The following is a 22,496-nucleotide window of genomic DNA, read 5'->3' as shown; positions in this document are numbered from 1 at the left end:
TAAATTCTTCTTATAAAGGATTGTTTCCCTAGGAAGGGCAGGAAAGGAAGGATATGAGGAAAAATTTAGGCAGTGTAGAAATAAAAAGAACAAATACAATTTTATTTTTAAAATATCAATAGTATGAGAATAATAAAAGGTATAATTTATGCAGGGTCTCCTAAAAGTCTTAATGCAGTTTTAAGTTTCATTAACTTAAACCTGAACTAAGACTGTTGAGACACCTTATGAATGACTTAAAGATTTGCAAGGCACTTCATCTTCATGATTTCATTCAATTTTTACCATATTTCTATGAAAGTGGCACCACAGTCATCATTATCTCTATTTGACAAATGAGGAAGCTGAGGCTCTAAAAGGTTAAGTGAATTGCTTATGATAAAGAAACTAACAAATATCCAAACCAGAATCAAACCCTAGTTTAAAAAACAAGCTACTGAATAAATCAAAACCAGTTTGGAGCATTCGTTTGCTGATAAACTTTAGATCAATGAACACAGGGAAGGGAAATATTCTGAAAAGTTCTCATCTCCAGTGCATTGCCCAGAGAAGGCACTTACCAAATACTTATTTAAGTGAATTTCTGAATTCCCGGCACCTGCCATGGATAGCCCCTCTTTGGCCAGTATAGTCTAAATTCCCATATCATCTTTCCTCAAGTGAGGTCATTTTAATCACTGGAAGTAACAGCAAAAGTTTCCATAGTCGAATATTAGAATAGTAGATATGGTATTGGTAAAAATATTAGAGTAATAGTAGGATACTATTATATACCAGTGATCATAGTAATAGCAGAGATAGTAACAGTCATAATAAAAAATAGGAGGCATAGTGATGGCAAGAATTCTTTATACAATGCTTGAATGTTTGCAAAGCACTTTACAAAACATTATCTCATTTAATCATCATAACAACCTTGAGAAGCAGGTGTTATTATCATCCTCATTTTATAGAGAAAGAAACTGAAGGAGACAGAGATTATGATTTGCCCAACGTCACACAGCTAACAAGTGCCTGGAAGACAATATTTGAACTCAAGCTTTCCTGACTCCAAGTTTAGTAAGCTGGGCATGGCACTACCTATGAAATATCAGGGTTCCACACCTTGATCAATTAGCATTCAGTCATCCATCTACAGGAATGTCTATTAAAATCTTTCTTCAACAGTGAACTCTTATAGCACTTGATATTTGCACAAGATTTCCTCCACAGGGGTGGTGAACATTTTGGGGGAGCCCGTGCCTTGCTATTTGATTCTTTCCTAGACACTGAGATAATCAGTAATTCCAATCATACAGCAGATGTACACAGCAAGTTACCTGTCAAGCAAAAAACAAAACAAAACAAACATTTCCTCATCCTGACTAAAACTCATCTGATTCTACCAAACCTTCTCCTTTTCTTGTATTTCCCTTTATGTGTTCCTCAGGGTTACATGATAAATAAACAAATACTAACTGGTCAAGTAGCTCATCATTGCCAAGCGTTTCTTAATACTTACATACTCTAATCTTAATTTATATATTATTATAGTAGTTATTGTTACTATATCATCACATTAAATATTTACTATTATTATGATTAGCATTATTATACTTCAATACATTACTACTACTGGTCTGACTATTCCCTTCACTTGTATATTTAGTGACCCTTTTATATCTTAGTAGAAAGACTATCTTCAGGAGTTGTTTCGGCACTCAGTCAATGAGCTTCATTCCCACTAATTAGTCTTTGATAGTAGACGTAGTCCAAACCTGAAACCCTTCCAACTTGATAGGACCTGTCAGAGTTTACACTCAACTGGTATAAACTTTAAGAGATCAAGGTTACTTCAACTCCATGGTAAAGCATCAGAGGATGACTTCATGAGAGATTTTGCCATTTGCCTTGTGAAAGAGTTCTTTGTCTTTTCTACATAGTAGTACTGCCCCCAAAATTGGATGATAAACCCCTTAGGGGCAGGAGCTTTGCCAACCATCTTCTCTATGTCCACCCCTTCTCCACAGACATCCTCCAGGTGCCCAGTTTAAGGCTCTGTTCTAAGTGATTGATAAATATTGTTAAGAGTTGGATCAATTGATATTGACAATCTGACTTGTCTCTTGACCTTCTGAAGACATTCACTGATTACTGAAAATGAATGCCTGAATACACAAGAAAGATTTCAAGTGACACTGAGGTTCTGGCTCTTTGGACTGTACTGATGGATATGTCTAAAGCTACATTTCCCTGTGCCAAAACTGAAGAGAATGTGTTCAGTTAATGAACTTAAAATCAGCCTAATAGAACAAGAGCTGCTGGAAATAGAAGAGCACATGCATTATATAGACTGCTCAGTAAAGGAGAGACATATACTCTAGGAGTTCTCTATAGAAAACAAATGAAATTTCCACTGTAATAGGCTGTAAAATTATTGCATTTAAACCAAAAGGCCCTAAAAAGTGCACTTAAGGAGCTTTAACACACACACACACACACACACACACACACACACACACACACACACACACACATATTCTTATTTCAGTATAGCACCTGCTTGGTTTTAAGAATGTTAGAGAGGAACAGATGCCGATTCTTCTCAGATTCTCAAGATGTTTGTATTATTTCTGATACTCCAACTATATTGTTGTATGTTTTCCCAATAGACACAGTTCCTTCCAGTTTCAAATTTCATGGTATGAATATATAAAACCATACTGAGGGAGAGGTAGACCCCATACCATGGGATCTTTGAGTGGTTGAGACAGAATTCACCATAGGTTCTTATGATCTCCGGGAAAATCAGTTCCCATAATGGAGTCAGAAATAACAAACATGGCACTTCTCCACCAAGAGATCTCTTACATTTCTACTAAGATCGTGCAAGAAAGTTTCAATGACGGATCTGATCACAGCCATAGCTAATCAGTGATTGTCTCAGTGTCTAGTAAGGCATCAGATAGAAAGGCATGGGCTCCCCAAAAGTGTTCACCATCCTTGTGGAGGAAGCTCTTGTGCAAATTCCAAGTGCCACAGGAATTCCCTATTGAGGAAAAGACTTGAATGGATGCTCCTGTAGATGGATGACTGAATGCTGACTGCATCAAGGTATTCCTACTTACTAAACTTGGAGTCAGCAAAGCTTGAGTTCAAATGCTGCCTTACAGACACTTGTTAGCTGTATGACCTTGGGCAAATCACAATCTCTGTCTACTTCAGTTTCTTCCTCTATAAAATGAGGATGATAAATAGCACCTGCCTCTTGAGGTTGTTAGGATGATTAAATGAGATAATGTTTTGTAAAGTGCTTTGCAAACATTCAAGCACTATAAAAAGAACTCTTGCATTACTATGCCTCCTATTTTTTGACTGCTATTATTATTACTATTATCACTGGTATTATTCCTACTATTAATTACTCCCTAATATTATTACCATTACAATTTCTACTATTATTACTAATGTTAACCACTACTATTTCTACTACCATACCATATTACTACTACTGTTATTGCTAATTCTTTTTATTATTCCTACTTCTATTACTACCAATGCTATTAATATTATGACTATCATTGCTATTATTATCACTACTATTTCTAAAGATATTAGCCTTGATTGAGGGGTGAACAATATGGTTGACATATAGAATTCCCTGAGCTCTCTCCAAAACCCCTCCAACATGCCTAAAAGCAAATTCTGGGGTAGCAGAACCCACAAAAAGATGGAGGGAAGCAATTTTTAAGCCCAAGACAACTTAGAAGATCAGCAGGAAAGGTTTGTTGCACTGGGGGTGAAGGTGAAATACAGTCCAGAACAGGCAGCACCCCAGCAAACCAGCAGCAGGCCTTGGGGGCTACAGAATTAGTGGTGGCAATGGCAGTTTTTGGACCTCTCAGCCCACATGGTAAGAGGTTCAGAAAAGTACTCAGAAGGAGATTATGTAGGCGTCTATTGAATTGCTAATACTTGGATATGGGTCACAGTCCTGGGTCTCAGTTTCAGGGTGAAAGAAGCACTAGCACAACAGAGCTTGCGGCCCCGGTGGAGTGGACCCTCATTACAGTTCCAGAGCAGAAAAGAGTGCTTGTGGTTTCTCACAGACCAGAACACAGGCCAGGAGAGGAGTAAACACACCTTTCCCCAGATCATACCACCTTGGAAGAAAGGAATTACCCCAGAATTAACTCTGAAAACAGCTGCACAAAAATCCTGAAGTTTGGGACAGTGCTCCCTCCACTCCAAAAGCAGAGTCCCACTTTAGTATAGAGTTAAAAGTCAAGAAATAAATTGGAAAAATGAGCAAAGAGTAGAAAAAGGTCCTGACTATAGAAAGTTAATGAGATGACAGGAAAGATCAAAACACAGACTCAGAAGAAGACAACAAAGTCAAAACTGTTACATAAAAAGCCTTAAAGGAAAATATGAATTGGTCTCAGACCATGGAAGAATTCAAAAAGGATTTTAAAAAATCAAGTAAGAGGTAGAGGAAAAAATTGGGAAGAAAAATGAAAGTGATGCAAGAAAATCATGAAAAAAGTCACCAGTAAAATAGCAAAGGAGATGCAAAAAAATTACTGAAGAAAATAATACTTTTTAAAAAAACAGAATAGGCCAGATGGTAAAAAGAGTCACAAAAATCCAATGAGGAGAAGAATGCCTTGAAAAGCAGAATTGCTTAAATGGAAAAAGATATACAGAAATTCACTAAAGAGAAGAACTCCTAAAAAAAACAGACTTGGCCAAATGGAAAAGGAAATACAAAAGCTCAATGAAGAAAATAAATCCTTAAAAATTAGAATTGGACAAGTGGAAACTAATGACTTTATGAGTCATCAAGAAACAATAAAACAAAATCAAAAGAATGAAAAAATACAAGAATGTAAAATATTTCACTGGAAAACAACTGAGATGGAAAATAGATCCAGGAGAGATAATTTTTTTTTTTTACTCTAATTTATTTATTTATTTAACTTTTAATATTCATTTTCACAGAATTTGGGGCTCCAAATTTTCTCCCCCCTTGTCCCCTCCCCCCACCCCAAAACACCAAGCATTCCAATTGCCCCCATCACCAATCTGCTCTCTCCTCCATCATTCCTCTCTGCCCTTGTCTCCATCCTCTTCTCTGTCCTGTAGGGCCAAATAACTTTCTATACCCCTTTACCTGTATTTCTTATTTCCTAGCGGCAAGAACAGTACTCGACAGTTGTTCCTAAAACTTTGAGTTCCAACTTCTTTTCCTCCCTCCCTCCCCACCCCCTCCCTTTGGAAGGCAAGCAATTCAATATAGGCCAAATCTGTGTAGTTTTGCAAATGACTTCCATAATAGTCATGTTGTATAAGACTAACTATATTTCCCTCTATCCTAACCTGCCCCCAATTACTTCTATTCTCTCTTTTGATCCTGTCCCTCCGCATGAGTGTCGACCTCAAATTGCACCCTCCTCCCCATGACCTCCCTTCCATCGTTCCCCCCACCCTGTTTATCCCCTTATCCCCCACTTTCCTGTATTGTAAGATAGGTTTTCATACCAAAATGAGTGTGCATTTTATTCCTTCCTTTAATGGAATATGATGAGAGTAAACTTTATGTTTTTCTCTCACCTCCCCTCTTTTTCCCCAAATTAAAAAAGTCTTTTGCTTGCCTCTTTTATGAGAGATAATTTGCCCCATTCCATTTCTCCCTTTCTTCTCCCATATATTTCTCTCTCACTGCTTGATTTCATTTTTTTTAAGATATGATCCCATCCTATTCAATTCACTCTGCGCACTCTGTCTCTATGTGTGTGTGCGTATGCATGTGTGCATGTGTAATCCCACCCAGTACCCAGATACTGAATAGTTTCAAGAGTTACTAATATTGTCTTTCCATGTAGGAATGTAAACAGTTCAACTTTTATAAGTCCCTTATGACTTCTCTTTGTTGTTTACCTTTTCATGCTTCTTTTCATTCTTGTGTTTGAAAGTCAAATTTTCTTTTCAGCTCTGGTCTTTTCATCAAGAATGCTTGAAAGCCCTCTATTTCATTGAAAGACCATTTTTTTTCCCTGAAGTACTATACTCAGTTTTGCTGGGTAGGTGATTCTTGGTTTTAGTCCTAGTTCCTTTGACTTCTGGAATATCCTATTCCATGCCCTTCGATCCCTTAATGTAGAAGCTGCTAGATCTTGTGTTATCCTGATTGTATTTCCACAGTACTTGAATTGTTTCTTTCTAGCTGCTTGCAATATTTTCTCCTTGACCTGGGAACTCTGGAATTTGGCCACAATATTCCTAGGAGTTTCTCTTTTTGGATCTTTTTCAGGTGGTGATCAGTGGATTCTTTCAATATTTATTTTGCCCTCTGGTTCTAGAATATTAGGGCAGTTTTCCTTGATAATTTCATGAAAGATGATGTCTAGGCTCTTTTTTTGATCATGGCTTTCAGGTAGTCCCATAATTTTTAAATTGTCTCTCCTGGATCTATTTTCCAGGTCAGTTGTTTTTCCAATGAGATATTTCACATAATCTTCCATTTTTTCATTCTTTTGGTTTTGTTTTGTGATTTCTTGGTTTCTCATAAAGTCATTAGCCTCCATCTGTTCCATTCTAATTTTGAAAGAACTATTTTCTTCAGTGAGCTTTTGAATCTCCTTTTCCATTTGGCTAATTCTGCTTTTGAAAGCATTCTTCTCCTCATTGGCTTCTTGAACCTCCTTTGCCAATTGAGTTAGCCTATTTTTCAGGGTGTTATTTTCTTCAGCATTTTTTGGGGTCTCCTTCAGCAGGGTGCTGACCTACTGTTCATACTTTGCTTGCATGTCTTTCATTGCTCTTCCCAGTTTTTCTTCCACCTCTCTAACATAATTTTCAAAATTTTCTGAGCTCTTTTTGAGCTTTTCCATGGCCTGAGCCCATTGAGTGGGCTGGGATATAGAAGTTCTGACTTCCGTGTCTTTCCCTGATGGTGAGCACCACTCTTCCTCATCAGAAAGGAGGGGAGGAGAAACCTGTTCACCAAGAAAGTAACCCTCTATAGTCTTGGTTTTTTTCCCTTTTACGGGCATTTTCCCAGCCAGTGACTTGACCTCTGAATATTCTCCTCACACCCACCTCGCCTCCAGATCCTCCCAGCCAGCAATTGGGGTCTGAGACTCAAATGCTGCTTCCCAGCCTCAGGGCTTTGGGCGGGGGCAGAGCTGCTATTCAGTGTGAGATCAAGTTCAGCTGCCTGAGTGGAGGCAGGGCCGCCTCATGGGCTCATTTCCCTCAGGGGGTTTATGCGGAGACCTTTAACAATGGATGAGGGCTCCTGCCTGCTTGGGGAGCCCCAGTCTGCTCCCATCTCTGCTGCTGCCTCCTGAGGGGGCCTGAGTCATGGGGGCTCCCCACTCCCCTCTCGACCCACCGAAGAGACCCTCTCACCAACCCTTGTCACCTGTGGGTGGAGGGACCCGTGTGGCTGCTGGAGATTCTGTCCCTGAAGTCTGCTTGGATCTGTTCCTCTCGGCGCTGGGTGGCCAACACAGGGCTGGGCTCTGCTCCGCGTCCTCAGCACAAAGAACCTTTCGCAAGAGGTTTTCACGCTTTCTGGAACAGAAATCTTGTCTGCTCTGCTGTTCTGTGGCTTCTCCTGCTCCCGAATTTATTGGCAGATCTTTTCTACAGATATTTCATGGGCTGTGGGTTCGGAGCTAGTGTATTTGTGTGTTTCTACTCTGCCATATTGGCTCCGCCCCCCCAGGAGAGATAATTTAAGAATTATTGGACTGCCTGAAATCCTCAATAAAAAAGAGCCTAGACATCAGGTTTCAAAAAGTTATTAAGGAAAATTTTCCTGATATTCTAGAGTCAGAGAGTAAAAATAGAAATTGAAAGAATCCTCAATCACCTTCTAAAAGATATCCCAAAACAAAAACTTCAAGGAATATTATAATCAAGTTCCAGAGCTCTCAGGTCAAGCAGAACATATTGCAATCAGACAAAAAGAAACAATTCAAATATCATGGAGCTACAGTCAGGATAACACAAAATTTAGCAGCTTCTACATTAAAGAATTGGAGGACTTGGAATATGATATTCCACAATCAAGAATCAGCTATCCAGCAAAACTGAATATAATTCTTCAGGGGAAAATATGGACATTCAATAAAATAAAGGACTTTCAAGTACTCCTCATGAAAAGACCAGAGGTGAAGAGAAAATTTTGACTTTCAAATACAAGATTCAAAAGATGAATAAAAAGGTAAATAGGAAAGAGAAATCATAAGGGATTTAGTAAGTTTGAACTATTTACATTCCTACAAGGAAAAAGAATACTTGTAACTCCTAAAAACTTTCTCATTATTAAGGGAGTAAGGAGCATACATAGACAAAATCATGGGTGTGAGTTGAATATGAGGGCATGATTATCTAAAAAAAATAATAAAAAGGATAAGGAAAGAGGAAGACTCTGTGAGAAGGGAAAAAGAAGAATGGAGTATATTATCTGACATAAAAGAGGTGTGAAAAGAGCTTTCAGCAACAGAGAACCATTGGAGTTAATTGAGTAAGGGAATGACTTGATTGGACCTATGCTTTAGAAAAGTCATTTTGGTGGCTGAAGAGAGAATAAATTAGAGCAGGAAGAGACTTGAGATAGGTAGTCTTGCCAGCAGGCTATTTCAATAATTCAGGCATAAGATGATGATGACCTGTACCAGAATTATGACAGAATCAAAGTAGAAAAGGGGGCATATACAAGAGATGTTACGGAGGCAAAATCAACAGACCTTGACAACAGATTGGATACTGGAGATGAGAAACAGTGAGTAGACCAGGATAACTCCTAAACTGAAAACATGAAGGACTATGAAGATGATGGTATCTTCAACAGTAATAGAGAAAATGAGAAAGGTGGGAGAGGGTTTAGGGGAAAAAATAATGAACAGCTTTTCCCCCCTTTGAAGGGCATTTTATTGAAATTTGCTACCTTATTCATATCCTGGCACTTGTTATCTACTGGTCCCTGGGTCATTCTCCCTCCTTTCTCAATGAATACAATATCTTGCTCACTTGCTTCTTCTCCTCCCAGCTCCAGCCCTTATACTAGGGACTTCAGTGTCTATGCTGATGCTCCCTCAAAATCCCTTATCTCTCAATTCTTCAATTTCCTTAAATCCTATTACCTACTCCTTTACTGCACCTCAGCCACACATAAAGATAGTCACACTTTGGATCTCACCAAAAATATTATCTATTAGTGGAGCATTTTTTAATAAAAAAATCTTAATATTCCCCTATTCAAACTCAACCTCCTATCATTCCATCTTTTTTCCATATCTCACCTATTGTAAACTTCTTCACCATTCTAATAATGAACCTCAATTCCTCTATCCCTAAATATATTCTTAGGACATTATCCTTGGTCTGATTTGACTTTTCTCCCTTCCCAATCTCAATTAACCAATTAATTAATTAACAAATTAATGTCAACCAATTCAACTACACACTGTTGTCACTTCTCAAATCCCTTGCCCCCTTCTCCTATCATTAATCATCCCTTGCCAAATCCCTGCCTTAAATGACTCCCACTATCCACCTCTTCCAGCTCCTATTCACATGCTGCTGAACATAGATAAAAGATATGACAAGAGTGCACAGTGCCTGGCACAGAGTAAGCATTTAATAAATGCTTATTGACTTGACTTGTCATAGCTGTGCTGACATTATAAGTTCATGCTGTCCATCTCTAACTAACCTTTCACTACAGCAAGACAATTATTTTATTTATCTCTAATTGATTCTGTATCTCACTCACTTCAGAAGCATTTTCAAAAATTATTTTCTCAATCTTCCCATACCTCCATCTCCCCAACAAAAACTGAGGTTCCTTCCTCTTCCCTTCTCTTCTTTTAAAACCTTTTGACATTTCTCCCTCTTTCCTCCACTCCCACTCTTCTTCCTTCTTGCTAAGGTCAAGTTATATACATATCACGTGCCCCTGATCCCTCCTCCTCTCATCTTTTCCAACAGATTGCCCCAGTCTTCTCTTTTTCTCTAACCTTCAGTATCTCCATATCAGCTAATTCCTTCCCTCATCCATATAAAATGTTCACTAACCCCTACCATCTCTTTAACTTATTGCTTATATCTCTCCTTTTTCTCATCCAGACTCATTGCTCTTTCCACAGTTGTAATTGATTTCTTCATTTCCAAACATGATTGTCTCTTCTCAGTCCTCATTCAGCTTGGCCTCTCTGCTACATTTGATGCTATTTATCCCTCTCTCCTCTGAGATTTCATGACACCACTTTTCTAGTTCTTTTCCTATCTAACTACTTCTTGGTCTCCTTTCCCAGCTCATCTTCTATATCACAGCCTTTCTCCAAGACTCTGTCCTGCACCCTCTTGTCTCCTCTCAATATGTTCTTTCTCTTAGTGAACTCCTCACCTCCAGTGGCTTTAATTGTCATTTTTAGGCAGACAATTTCCATATCTATATAGGGTATCCCAAAAATCTTATAGAAGTTTAAAACTATTAAGTTATTTAAAATTGTTTAAGCAATTAAAGCTTAAAATTATACTAATACTTCTGGGACACCATGTATTTCCAGCACCAGTCTCTCTCCTGTGCTTCAGTTCCACATCAGCAACTTGTCTATGGACATCTCAAACAGGATGTGCCAGAGACATCTCAAATGCAACATGTCCAAAACAGAACTTATTATTCCCTCACCCACTCACCCATATTCCAAAATTCTCTTTCCTGTTGAAAGCACTACCAGTTTTCTAATCTCTCAGGCTTATAACCTTCATGGCATCCTTGACTCTTCATTTCTCCTGTACATATCCAATCAGTTGCTAAATCTGGCCCTTTATCCTTCTACAACATTTCTCAGATCCAGTTCCTCTATGTTCACAGTCACCCATTAGCTTCAAACGTATCATTTCTCACCCACATTATTGCAACACTTCTTCAATATGATGATATACTTGGAAAATCCTAAAGACTAAACTGAAAAACTAATTGAAACAATAATTTTAGCAAGTGGCAGTATATAAAGTAAATCCACATAAATCATCAGCATTCCTATATGTCACAAAGTCCTGCAAGAAGAGACAGTAAGAGATAAACCATTTAAATAGCTCTAGGCAGTACAAAGTACCTGGGAGTATAACTGCCAAAACAAACCCAGGAACTATATAAACAAAACTGTTTTTAAAAGCTTTTTTATACAAATAAAATCAGTTTAAATAACTAGAGAAATATCAACTGTTCATGGGTAGGCAGAGTCAATATAATAAAAATGGTCATTTTTACCTAAACTAATTTATATATGCATTGCCATCCCAATTAAATTACCAAAGAGAGATTTTAATAAATTAGAAAAAGTAACCAAATTCATTTGGAAAAACAGAAAGTCAAGAATATCAAAGGAACTAAAGAAAAATGCAATGGATGGAAGTTTAGTAGTACCAGATATTAAACTATATTATAAGGCAGTAATTATCAAAACTATCTAGTACTGGACAAGAAACAGAAAGGTAGATCAATGGAAAAGAATAGACATACAATTTACAGCAGCAAATAAATAGAGCAATCTTTTATTTGACAAATGTAAAGACTTTAGATTTTGAGATAATAATTCATTATTTGGTAAAATTTGTTGGGAAAACTAGAAAGTAATGTGACAGAAACTTGGCACAGACCAATATTTTACACAATTTACTAAAATAAAGTCAAAATGGATAACAAGAGATATTACAAGACAATTTGAAGAACATAGGATGTTCTTCAAAACATGAATGTTGCCAAGATCAGAAGAAAAGCAGAAAATTAGGGGAAAAGATTTTTGTAGACAGTGTCTCAGATAAAGGTCTGTATTTAAAATATATAAAGAACTTTGTCAAATCTATAAAGATACGAGTCATTCCCCAATTCATAAATGGTCAAAGGTTATGAATAGGAAGTTTTAGGATAAAGAAGTAATTTATAGTAATATGAAAAATGCTCTAAACCATTACTGATTACATTAATGCAAATTAAAAAAACCTTTAGATATCATTTTACACCTATCAGATTAGTTAAAATGATTGAAGGGACAAATGTTGGAGGGGCTGTGGAAAAATTGGGACACTAATTCATTGTTGGTGGAATTGTGTACTGATCCAACCATTTTGAAGATAAATCTAGAATTATACCTAAAGAGTTATTATACTCCCCATACCCTTTGATCAAGCAATGCCACTACTAGGTCTATTTCCCAAGATGATTAGGGGAAAATGAAAAGAATCTATATGTCCTAAAAAATTTATGGCAGCTCTCTTTGTGGCAAAGAACTGGAAATTGTCAGGATGCCTGTCAATTGGGGAATGACTGAACAAGTTGTGCTATATGATTGTGATGAAATACTACTATGCTATGAGAAATAATGAGTTCAATGATCTTAGAAAAACACAGATAGACTTGCATGAAATAATGAAGAGGAAAATGAGTAGAACCAAGGGAACCTTGTGTACAGTAACAGCAATATTGTTTTAAGAATGACTTTGAGCAACTAAGTCATTTTTTACTATTATAAACACCCAAATTAACTACAAAGGATATATGAAGGAAGATACTATCTGCATCTTCTAGTGATAATTAGAAGCATGAATAGAATGATTTTACATACATACATACACATACACACTTGTCTAATGACAGCTATTTGTAGGGTGGGGGAGGAAAGAGCAAAAAGAAACTTACAAAATAACTTTATTATATATTGAAAAGGAATAGCAAGTTGTACACAATATATTTTAAGTTTCATGTGCAATTATCTTTTTTATTATACTATAGTATGAAAATGCTTGCTTTATTCCTTAAACTAAAAAAATAAAATAAAAATTTAACAAAAACCCAATTGATCTACCTGCCTTAATTCTCTCCCTACTCCAATCTATCCTCAACAAACCTTTCAAAATCATTTTCCTTAAGCACAAATCCGATCATGTCACTCTCCTGATCAATAAATTCCAATGGTTCCCTATTGCTTGCAGGATAAAACGTGATTCCTCTGTTAAGCTTTTCAGTCTTTTTACAAATCAGCCTTAACCTATCTTTCAAACTTCATTACATATAATTCCCCTACTCATAGTCTGTTATGGAGCCAAAATATCCTTTCTATTGCTCTATGGCATTCCCATGCCCTATTTCAGGACCCTTTGTACTGACTATTACTCATATCTGGAATAGTCTTCCTTTCAAATTCCACCTAATAGAATCTCTCTCTTCCTTCAAGACACTTTTCAAGCACAACCTTCTTCAGAAAGTCTTTTCTAATCTCTTCAATTGCCAATTTCTTCCTTATCAAATAAGGAATTTATCTTGTATTTTTTCTTTTTATGTTTGTACTGTGTTGAATTATGTGTTTTTGCTGTTTCCTCACCGGAATGTGTCTTATAAGTAGGGACTGTTTCATTCTTGATATTTGTATACTGATGACTAGCACAGTGTCTGGCATATAGTAGGTCTTTAAAAAATATCTGTCTATTGATTAATTCACAAAGGAAAAGCAAAATAGATGAAAAATACATACACATTTTCTAGGTTATGACATGCAATTGGGCAGGGAACCTATTGAGTTAGTTTATCAATACATGAAAACACAAAAAATTCTCTCCTTATGTGAGAGGTGAGAAAAAATCAGGCTCAAATGGCCTTAGTTCATGGGAACAGGACCCCTCACTTCTGTTCCATGTTTCTTTCCACTATACCAAACTGGAAAAAGATAACCTCTGGATTCATCCCTAGATGTGCAACTCCCCAGAGTGATGGAGAGGACCACCATCACCCCTGGTGCAAGTCATGTTCTCTCTAAAAGCATTTACTATCCCACTGCGAAGTTCCCAATTCAAGGTGAACATTTAGAGACGGAAGTCATACGAGTATAAACCAGCTCCATGAACCCCCCTGAAAGTCTGCTAGAATGCAGAATGTGTTCCTTTCTCCCCTTCCCCTGACTGAGATTCAGGTTCCTCCAAAGGAGAGAAGTTGGATACCACTTTGGTGGAAGTACAGATTCTCCCTTTTCCACAGTCGACAAGCTGGACGGTACAAGACAAAACCGATTCCCCTTATCCTACTACAGTACAGCAGGCTAGGTGACTTTGCACACACCCAAATCAACCTGGTGCTGGGGTGGGAGTGGGGGGAAGGTGAGCCTCTCTCTCTCTCTCTCTCTCTTGCTTTTCTTTCTCTCTTCTTATTTCTCTCCCCCTCCCTCTCTCCTTTCTTTGTCTCTCCTCTCTATCTCTCCGTCCTTTCTCTCTCTTCTCTCTCTTTTCTCTCTCTTCTTTCTATTCTCTCTCTTCTTTCTATCCCCTCCCTACCCCTCTCCTTTCTCTCTCTTCATTCTCTCCTCTCTCTTCTTTCTCTCCCTCTTCTCTCCCTTTTTCTCTCCCTGTCTCTCTTCTTTCTATGTCTCTCCTTTCTGTCTCTTTATCTCACTCTCTGTCTCTGCGTCTGTGTATCTGTGTTTCTCTGTCTCTCTCACCGTGTGCGCAGAAGGGGTGGTGTGCGTGCGTGCGTGTGTGTGTGTGTGTGTGTGTGTGTGTGTGTGTGTGTGTGTGTGTGTGTGTGTGTGTGTGTGTACGTAATTGCGCGCACCGGGTGTGTTTCTGTGCGAGGTTCTCTCACTGTCAGAGGCGCTCTGGAGCCGGCTCAGAGTGGCTTGGGGAAGCCGGGAGGCTAGAGAAGGACCGCGGGTTCTGGCGTAGCGCAGGACCCATAGCCTGGCAGTAGGAAGGCTAGCCCAACACCCGAGCCCGCTTCAAGGCAGACAAAGACTCTGGGCTTTTGGTAACACTATTCTACTGGAAATACTGAAGGAGGGCAGAAGCTGGGGGCTACCTGCGGGCTCCCTACCTTGTGTTGTCCACTGCCCGCCCTGGGATGCCCCCAGCTGCCCCCAGCGATTGACAGTGAAAGCTTTGGCAGGGGAGGGAGGGGGGTGGTCTCTGACGGTATCGAGAATACAGAGGCAGAGAGCCAGGGCAGGCTGGGCTCTCTGCTGCTGCCTCCTAATCCTTCTCCCTGTCGTGTTGGACGCCTCCCTCTCACTCAGCCCCGCTGGCCAGGATGCGCCTCAACGGCACGGCACCCTCGCCTCCCAGCCAAGCAGAACCAGGTTCTTTCAGTTTGGAGCCTTCTGAGGGTGGAGTGAGGGACCGGGCTCTCCTGGCCCCGGGCTACAACAACAGCACTGCCAACTCTTCAGAACGGCTCCTCACTCCAGATACTGACCTGGACGTGAACACGGATATCTACTCTAAGGTGTTGGTCACCGTGGTTTACCTGACGCTCTTCGTGGTGGGTACCGTGGGGAACTCGGTCACTGCCTTCACACTGGTGCGCAAGAAGTCCCTGCAGAACCTGCAGAGCACCGTCCACTACCACCTGGCCAGTCTGGCCCTCTCCGACCTCCTTATCCTCCTGCTGTCCATGCCTATAGAGCTCTACAACCTGATCTGGGTCCACCACCCTTGGGCCTTTGGCGACGTCGTGTGCCGGGCTTACTACTTCCTTCGAGATGCTTGCACTTACGCCACGGCTCTCAACATCGCCAGCCTCAGCTTGGAGCGTTATATGGCTATCTGCCACCCGTTCAAGGCCAAGAGCATCATGTCCAGGAGCCGAACCAAGAAGTTCATCAGCTGCATCTGGTTCCTCTCCTTCCTGCTCGCCATCCCCATGCTCTTCACCATGGGCCAGGTCAACGCCAGCCCAGATGGCGACCCCAACGGCCTCATCTGTACTACAATAGTGGATACTTCCACCGTCAAGATCGTCATGCAGGTGAGAGCCCTCCCTTTCCCGTTTATTCAGGTCGGGGAAGGGGGAGCGGGAACCTTCCTGCTCCACCATCTCATCTCGAAGCTCCATCCTACTTCTCAGCCTCAACATCACAGCCAATAACATCCATCTATCCGTTCATTCAACAAACGTGTTATTTTGTCTAGTGTATGCTGAGCACTATGGCTCTGGGGTAAAAAGAAAATTTAGATAAAACAATCCATATTACCTATCTTCACTTTCATTATTCCCACCACCCCCATCGCCCCACCACCCACCCACCCAAGGAGTTTTTTTCTATTGCCACAGGGAACTGGCTTATCTGTTCTTTTTTTTCTGAAGTGGTAACTCAAGTCTTCACCATAGCTTTAAAAGCGAGAGCTCAGGAAGGGAAAGGAGTGGAAGGGAGAGTATGGGTAGGTTCCTTCTACCCACTCTAATAAGTGGCGGGAGTGGTAAAGGGAGCTACGGTATCTTTCTACAGTGGAAAGAACCGTGCATAAGCAGGCAGGAGAGCTGAGTTCAAGCTCCAGTTCTGCTTAATTGTGTGAACCCTAGTCAATCAAGTTATCTCCTGGGACCTCAGTTTCCATCTCTGTAAGAGGAGGCTGTTGAAGTAGCAATTTCTAAGGTCCTTTCCAAATCTATCTAAACTTTTGACAAAGTTCTCTGAGTAGGGAAACATTAAAAGAGGTACTCAGAACTCGGTGGTGACAGTTAAGGGCAGTGAAAAGAAAAGGTGGCCTTTATTGTTTCTGTCAAAGCTGCAGACTGAGAAGGGATCAGTCATCAATCGGCTTCCTCCATCTCGGCGTTCCACAACTTCTGCGTCTCTGGCCTGTAGAGTAGAGTGAGTGCTTATAATCAAAAGATTTCGAACTAGAAGAGACCTTAGAGTTCGCCAAACCCAGCTCCTTCATTTGTCAGATGAGGAAACTGAGGCCCAGAGGAGTGAAAGGACACGTCCAAGATCGCACAGGTAGCAAATGGGGCTGCTGTTTCCTGCTCTCATGGGGTTCATTCCAGCCGGTTCCTTTCCTCTCTGCTTATCTAAACCACTGTGGGAGCTGGAGCCTGGGCTTCGCACCCATCTACCCTGCAACCTTTCACTCGCGGGAAGTGAAGTACGAGGTATTACGGGTGCGGGGAGGATATCTCCACCAATTTTTTTCCTGAATTTCTGCCTGGACGCTGCTCCGGGTTCTGGCTTCCCAGCTGCCTACAGCTGGCATTTCTCTGCTGGGACCTGGGGTTGCTTTTTCTCTTCTGTAACAAGGGATCTTTTCACCAATTTATGAGGGTTTGCAAGGGCCGAGATGCCTGTGGAGAGCTATTATTTAAATGCAAATCCCGCGCTTGAAGTAGAAATTTTAGAGGCAGTTCACTTTGGCGTCGAGGTTAAACACTCAGTCCTCTTTGCACTCCCCTTCACTTCGTTCTTTATCCTTTGTGCCCCCTTTTCTATTTACAGGTGTACCTCACTTCAAGACATCTATCTGATAAGTTAGGGCATGATGATCCCATTTCTATAAAACGGTCTTCTTCCTGGACAGTTCCCAGAAAAACAAGAAACCGTTAGAGTAAGATGAGGAAGACCAAGAAAGTAGCGTCTTTATCCCACTGAATATACTTTTGCTTTCCCCAAAAGTTAGTTCCCAGAATCAGTCTGTGATCTAGATTTTGCACAGAAAAAAGCTTTCAGAGCCTGTTATTGAGACAAGCAACCGTTTTCCCTTGGAAGTATTTCAAACTCTTGCTTTGCCTGTTAATTTCACTTCAACTTGGAGGGTAAACTCTTTTCAACTTCTCAAATAGCGTAAAATTAAATTCAACGCAACAAAGAAGCTCTTAAGCAGCCTACTTTAATATACCAAGGCACTAGACTGAGTGCTAATTCAGACCACACTAGCTTTAAGCGCAACTTTCACTCGTGCGTTGGTTGATTTATTAATTCACTCAGTGAAGACTTGTTAAAACCATACTATATATGTAAGACTCTATATATATTAAGTAATTAGTACTTTAAGCCAGACATCACAGGGGAATAATGTTTATTCACTGTTCAAAACCCAGCTGAACTTTCACCTGTTCTAAGAAACACTTGATCTCTCCAACCCACACTGGTCTCCTCTTTCTCAGAATTGCTGTATCAGAGTTTAGCAATTACAATTCAACAATCATTTATTAAAATCCCACTATGTACCAAGCACTGGGCTTTGTATTGGGGATGAAAAGATGGAAAATGCCACTCTCTGCCTTCTAAGGTGCTTACGGTCTGATAGAAGTGGGGGAGGATAGAACATATACACAAATAATAATGGTACCAGTTAGAATGTGATCAATATTATCAAAGAAGCCAAACAAACCACTTTATATTTCCCCTCTAACTTTTTAGTAATAGTGTTAAAAACCTGAGTGACCGTGTATAGAGGATCAGCCTTGGAATCAAGACCAGGTTTCAAATTGGGCTTCTGATACATATTAGCTGTGTGACCATCCGCAAAGTGCTCTATTGAAACTTTCTAAGTTGCAAACAAACTGTTGGTCTGCATTAGTGGGGAGCATCTCCATTCTGGGAATTTCCTGTAATAGTAAAGTCTCAGGCAAGTCTGGACTGAACGGGGAAAAAAATACCCTTTCATGTTAGATCTCATGGCTTTCCAGACCCAGAAGACATTGCATCCCTAGGCTTCTTGTCAAATACCAGTTATTCCTTTTCTCAACTCCCCTCACCTCCTTCGTACATAAATATACAGTAAGCCAGGAGGAGGAATAGGAATACTTTTTACTTCTCTCTGAAATTATCACATTTATTCAGCAAACTCTTCTCTATGGAATTTCACACCATCTGAAGATGGCTCCCATTTCCAGATCCTGTCATTTTTTGTTTCCCAGGTCAATCTTCTTAATTTCTCAAGAAGAAATTCCTTACTCCCTTCCTATCCACCTCAGTGATTGCCCTTCTACTTAGGGACTTCAGTTTACATATTGGTTCCCTCTCTAATAGTTTTACCTTTCAGTTCCTCGATCTCCCTAACTCTCATGATTTGTAGCCTTCATTCCACCTCGGTCACACACAGGAATAGTGATACGGTTGTCCACCTACAATTGTTGAACCTGCATTAGCAAAAACTCTAAAATTTCTCTACCTAACTGTACCTTTCATAGCCCTCTGTGCTCCTCTGCTTAAACCTATTCTCCATCCTCACTGAAATCCCCAGTCACTCTATTCTTTCCTCCTTACACAGACCATGTCACGCCCACTTCTGCCCTTCTCTTCAAAATTTTGACCCTAAAGTTTACTGGTCCAAACTGATATACATTATTTGTCCTTGAGTTCCATTGTCCTGTTGATGCTAGTAATTAAGATATGTTACTTGAGGACAGACACCGTCTCACCTTTGTGTTTGTTTCCACAGTGCCTAGCACAAGCAGAAATTAATACACTAGTGGTCAAGAGTTCCATCTCATTTTTTTGTATGTGGTTTAAGTTTAATATAATGACAGGTATGAATTAAATTTGTCAATGTCTATTGACTTTCATTGGGAAGAAAATGCCTTCAAGTATACTTCAATGAACTTCAGTAGTATATTTGCCACAAACAATTGATATACTAATTAAAAAAGACTCTTGCCTATTCACAGGGAGACAGCCTGGTGCAGTGAAAGTGGTGGACTTGGCTTCAAGGGAGATCTGGGTTGGAATCTCAGTTCTAACATTTCCTAGATTTATATGAATTGATTCATTACTGTGTGGTCATAAGCAAGTCACTTGACCTCTATGAGACCTGAAAAGTGAAAATGAAAATATCTATAGAATCTACTCCTCCCTTCCAATAAGGTTGTTGCAAGAATAAAATGAGAAGTGCACCTAAAGTATTTTTTAAACTTTGAAGTTCTATGTAAATGTCAGTTATTATTATTCATTAAAGGGGATCTTTGGAAGACCTCTGCTTGGCCACTCCTTTAAGTTACTGTGAGTATTTGAAAATAATTCAATTTTATTTCTTTATGGATAACTTTTACAATTCAGGCAGTCTTCTCCACTTAGAATTTGTCCAATTGATAATAGTAACAACCGACATTTATAGAGAGCTTAACATTTTACAAAGCACTTTATGTACATTATCTCATTTCCTAAGCTGCTGAGACAGGGACCACTGGGAGCCTCATCCTACAGATGAGGTTCCCACAGGATCACACAACTAAGACAGACTGGAGACAGGATTCAAAAGCCAACTATCTCAAGATTTCAAGTCGAAGACATGGTTCTTTATATATAATAAAATGCCTCTCACAGGCCTCACTCTAGTCTAGACTTTCTCTCCCATGACCAAAATACCTCTTCATCCTGGAAACTCACTCCAGTCTTTGAATTCACTCTTTAGAAGTACCCTCTGCCACTGTAACCTCTTCCTCTGATTGGATGGCTGTCTTCCCAGACTGAAAATGGACTTTTTCTACCCTCCCCTCTCCTTTCAGCTTCCTTTTATGTGTTGTTTCCCCCCCTTAGAATGGAAGCTGTTTGAGGTCAGGGACTTTATTTCTGCTTGTGTTGATGTGCCGTGTGGCATACTGCCTGGCATACAGTAAGTACAGCATAAATACTTATGGATTGTTTGGCTGGTTGACAAGATGCATTTCTTTCATGTGGGTTTTTACTTTCCACTCAATAAATATTTCAGGCACTTTTATAGTCCAGAGAAATCTTCAGAATATATTTAAACTGAGCTACCTCTTTGCCAGGAGGTATTGAAAGTCCTCGCCTCATGTGCTTCCTTCTGAAACTACCACTTTTGGAAATGCAGAAAAGCACCTATCTGAAAAGGCAGCTCTCTCCCAAACACTGCCTGGCAGGAGCACCAGCCTCACAGAAAGTTTGTGAGATTTAGTCATAGACCTTTCAAAGGAAAGTCATATTTAGAAATGAGGTGGTTTGGTGATAAAAAATCATTGGGCAACTTGGATAATCACTGCTCAATATAGATGTATATTTAATGGGCTCTGTGACCTTGCAAGGAGGGAATGGCAGATAGGCCAAACAGATGAAGAGGGGTGCTTATTTGATAATGCAGCTAGCAATAGTTCCTAGGTCTTTTATTACAAATGCCTAAGACCCTAAAATTTATGACCTGAGAACTGAAAGGCCTAGAGGAAAATAAACAATATGAGAAGTAGAGAAGGGAGGGAGGGAGGGAGGGAAGGAGGAAGGAAGGAAGGAAAGAAGGAAGGAAGGAAGGAAGGAAGGAAGGAAGGAAGGAAGGAAGGAAGGAAGGAAGGGAGGAAGGGAGGAAGAGAAGGAAGAAGGTAAGGATCAAAGGAGAGAGAGAGAAGAAATGGTAGGAATGAGAATGAGATGGAGAGAGAAAAAGAGAGTGTGTGCATTCACTGGATCTGCAGTCAGGGTACCTGGTTTTAAATCTTGCCTCTGACCATACCTCTGTGACCACGAATAAATCACTTCACTTCTCTACACTTACTTTCTCATCTATAAAATTTAGAAGCCAGATTAGATAGTATCTTATCCCCTTTAGTTCTAATTCTGTAATTCCACAATAATATACACTGACAAGTAACTTGTCGTGTAGCTATTTTAACATAGTTTTAAAGTCACTGTCTAAGAGCACTGTCAGAGCTCTCTAGGTATTATCCTGTCTATCCTTCCATCACAGGCCAAGACTTCTGAGCTATTCATACTAATTAACCTTAATTCAGTTGGCATTAACTGTCTTCCATGCACATGACTCTGTGCTTGATGTTGGGGGCACAAACAGAAAAACAAAACAAAAAACAAATCCCTTCCCTCAAATAGCTTATAGTCTATTGGGGGAATACAAGATGTAGATAAGAAATGTAAGTGTGTGTATATCCATATACGTGCACATACATACACACCTATAAAATATATCTAATGTGCATGTGTATGTGTGTGTGTGTGTGTGTATACACACATATAGGTCAGAGATTTTAAGGGACTCTAATGGGAAGGGATAGGACTCCAGGTATAGAGGCAACTAGTGCAAAGACATGGAGGGGAGAGATGCATTGTTTTGGGTGAAAAAAGCACATAGGCTGGTGTAACTGCACCAGTAAGTTCACCGAGAAGAGTAATGGAGAAGATGGCCAGAAAGATAGGAAGGAGCCAGATGATGAGCTTTAAATGGCAAACAGAGGAGTTGGTATTTGCTTCTACAAGCAATTGGAATTCCACTCTCCCCTCTATCTGGAAGTCTCAAAGCAGCACGCTCTCCCCTTCCCAAATCTAGCTAACAATTGCTTTCTGCTACAATTTTAACTCATCACAGGGCAGTTTGGTCTATCAAGCAGAGATAATGTTAGACATAAAGTCATAAAGCTTGGGGGATGCTATGACTAGCTATCTGCTGTAGGTAAATTTCTTAACCTCTCTGAGTTCTGGTTTTCTCAGCTGTAAAATGAGAATAATGATATTCCTTACAACGCCTACTTCCTAAGTTTGCTATAAGCACAAGATAATTATGCAAAATCTTTGTACTCCATAAAACACTACATTAATATTAACTGCTATTAATATTATCACTTCTGGTTCTGAACTCCAATGGGAGACTGGATCTGGGTTCAAAGGATGATTTAAAGGGAAATTCAGATTTTGTGTGTGTGTGTGTGTTACAACAAGTCATGCAAGGCTGGATAATCTGCTTTGTTGCTTTTTTCACATACTGACATGGAACTC

The 22,496-nt window shown here is 39.8% G+C and overlaps 1 protein-coding gene across 1 annotated transcript in view; it reads left to right on the top strand.

The window, feature by feature from the left end:
- The first annotated feature begins 14,931 nt into the window (after positions 1-14,931).
- Positions 14,932-22,496, top strand: part of NTSR1 (neurotensin receptor 1) — a 137,795-nt gene continuing 130,230 nt past the window's right edge. Inside the window, exon 1 of the mRNA XM_072633343.1 lies at positions 14,932-15,787. Within this exon, the coding sequence (XP_072489444.1) occupies positions 15,071-15,787 (717 nt within the window). The 5' untranslated portion in view covers positions 14,932-15,070. The remainder of the gene's footprint in view (positions 15,788-22,496) is intronic.

Source organism: Notamacropus eugenii, chromosome 1 (genome assembly GCF_028372415.1).
Source record: "Notamacropus eugenii isolate mMacEug1 chromosome 1, mMacEug1.pri_v2, whole genome shotgun sequence".
Taxonomy (NCBI): Eukaryota; Metazoa; Chordata; class Mammalia; order Diprotodontia; family Macropodidae; genus Notamacropus; species Notamacropus eugenii.
Note: the sequence above shows the minus strand (reverse complement) of the source record. Positions and strands in the feature narration are given on the sequence as shown.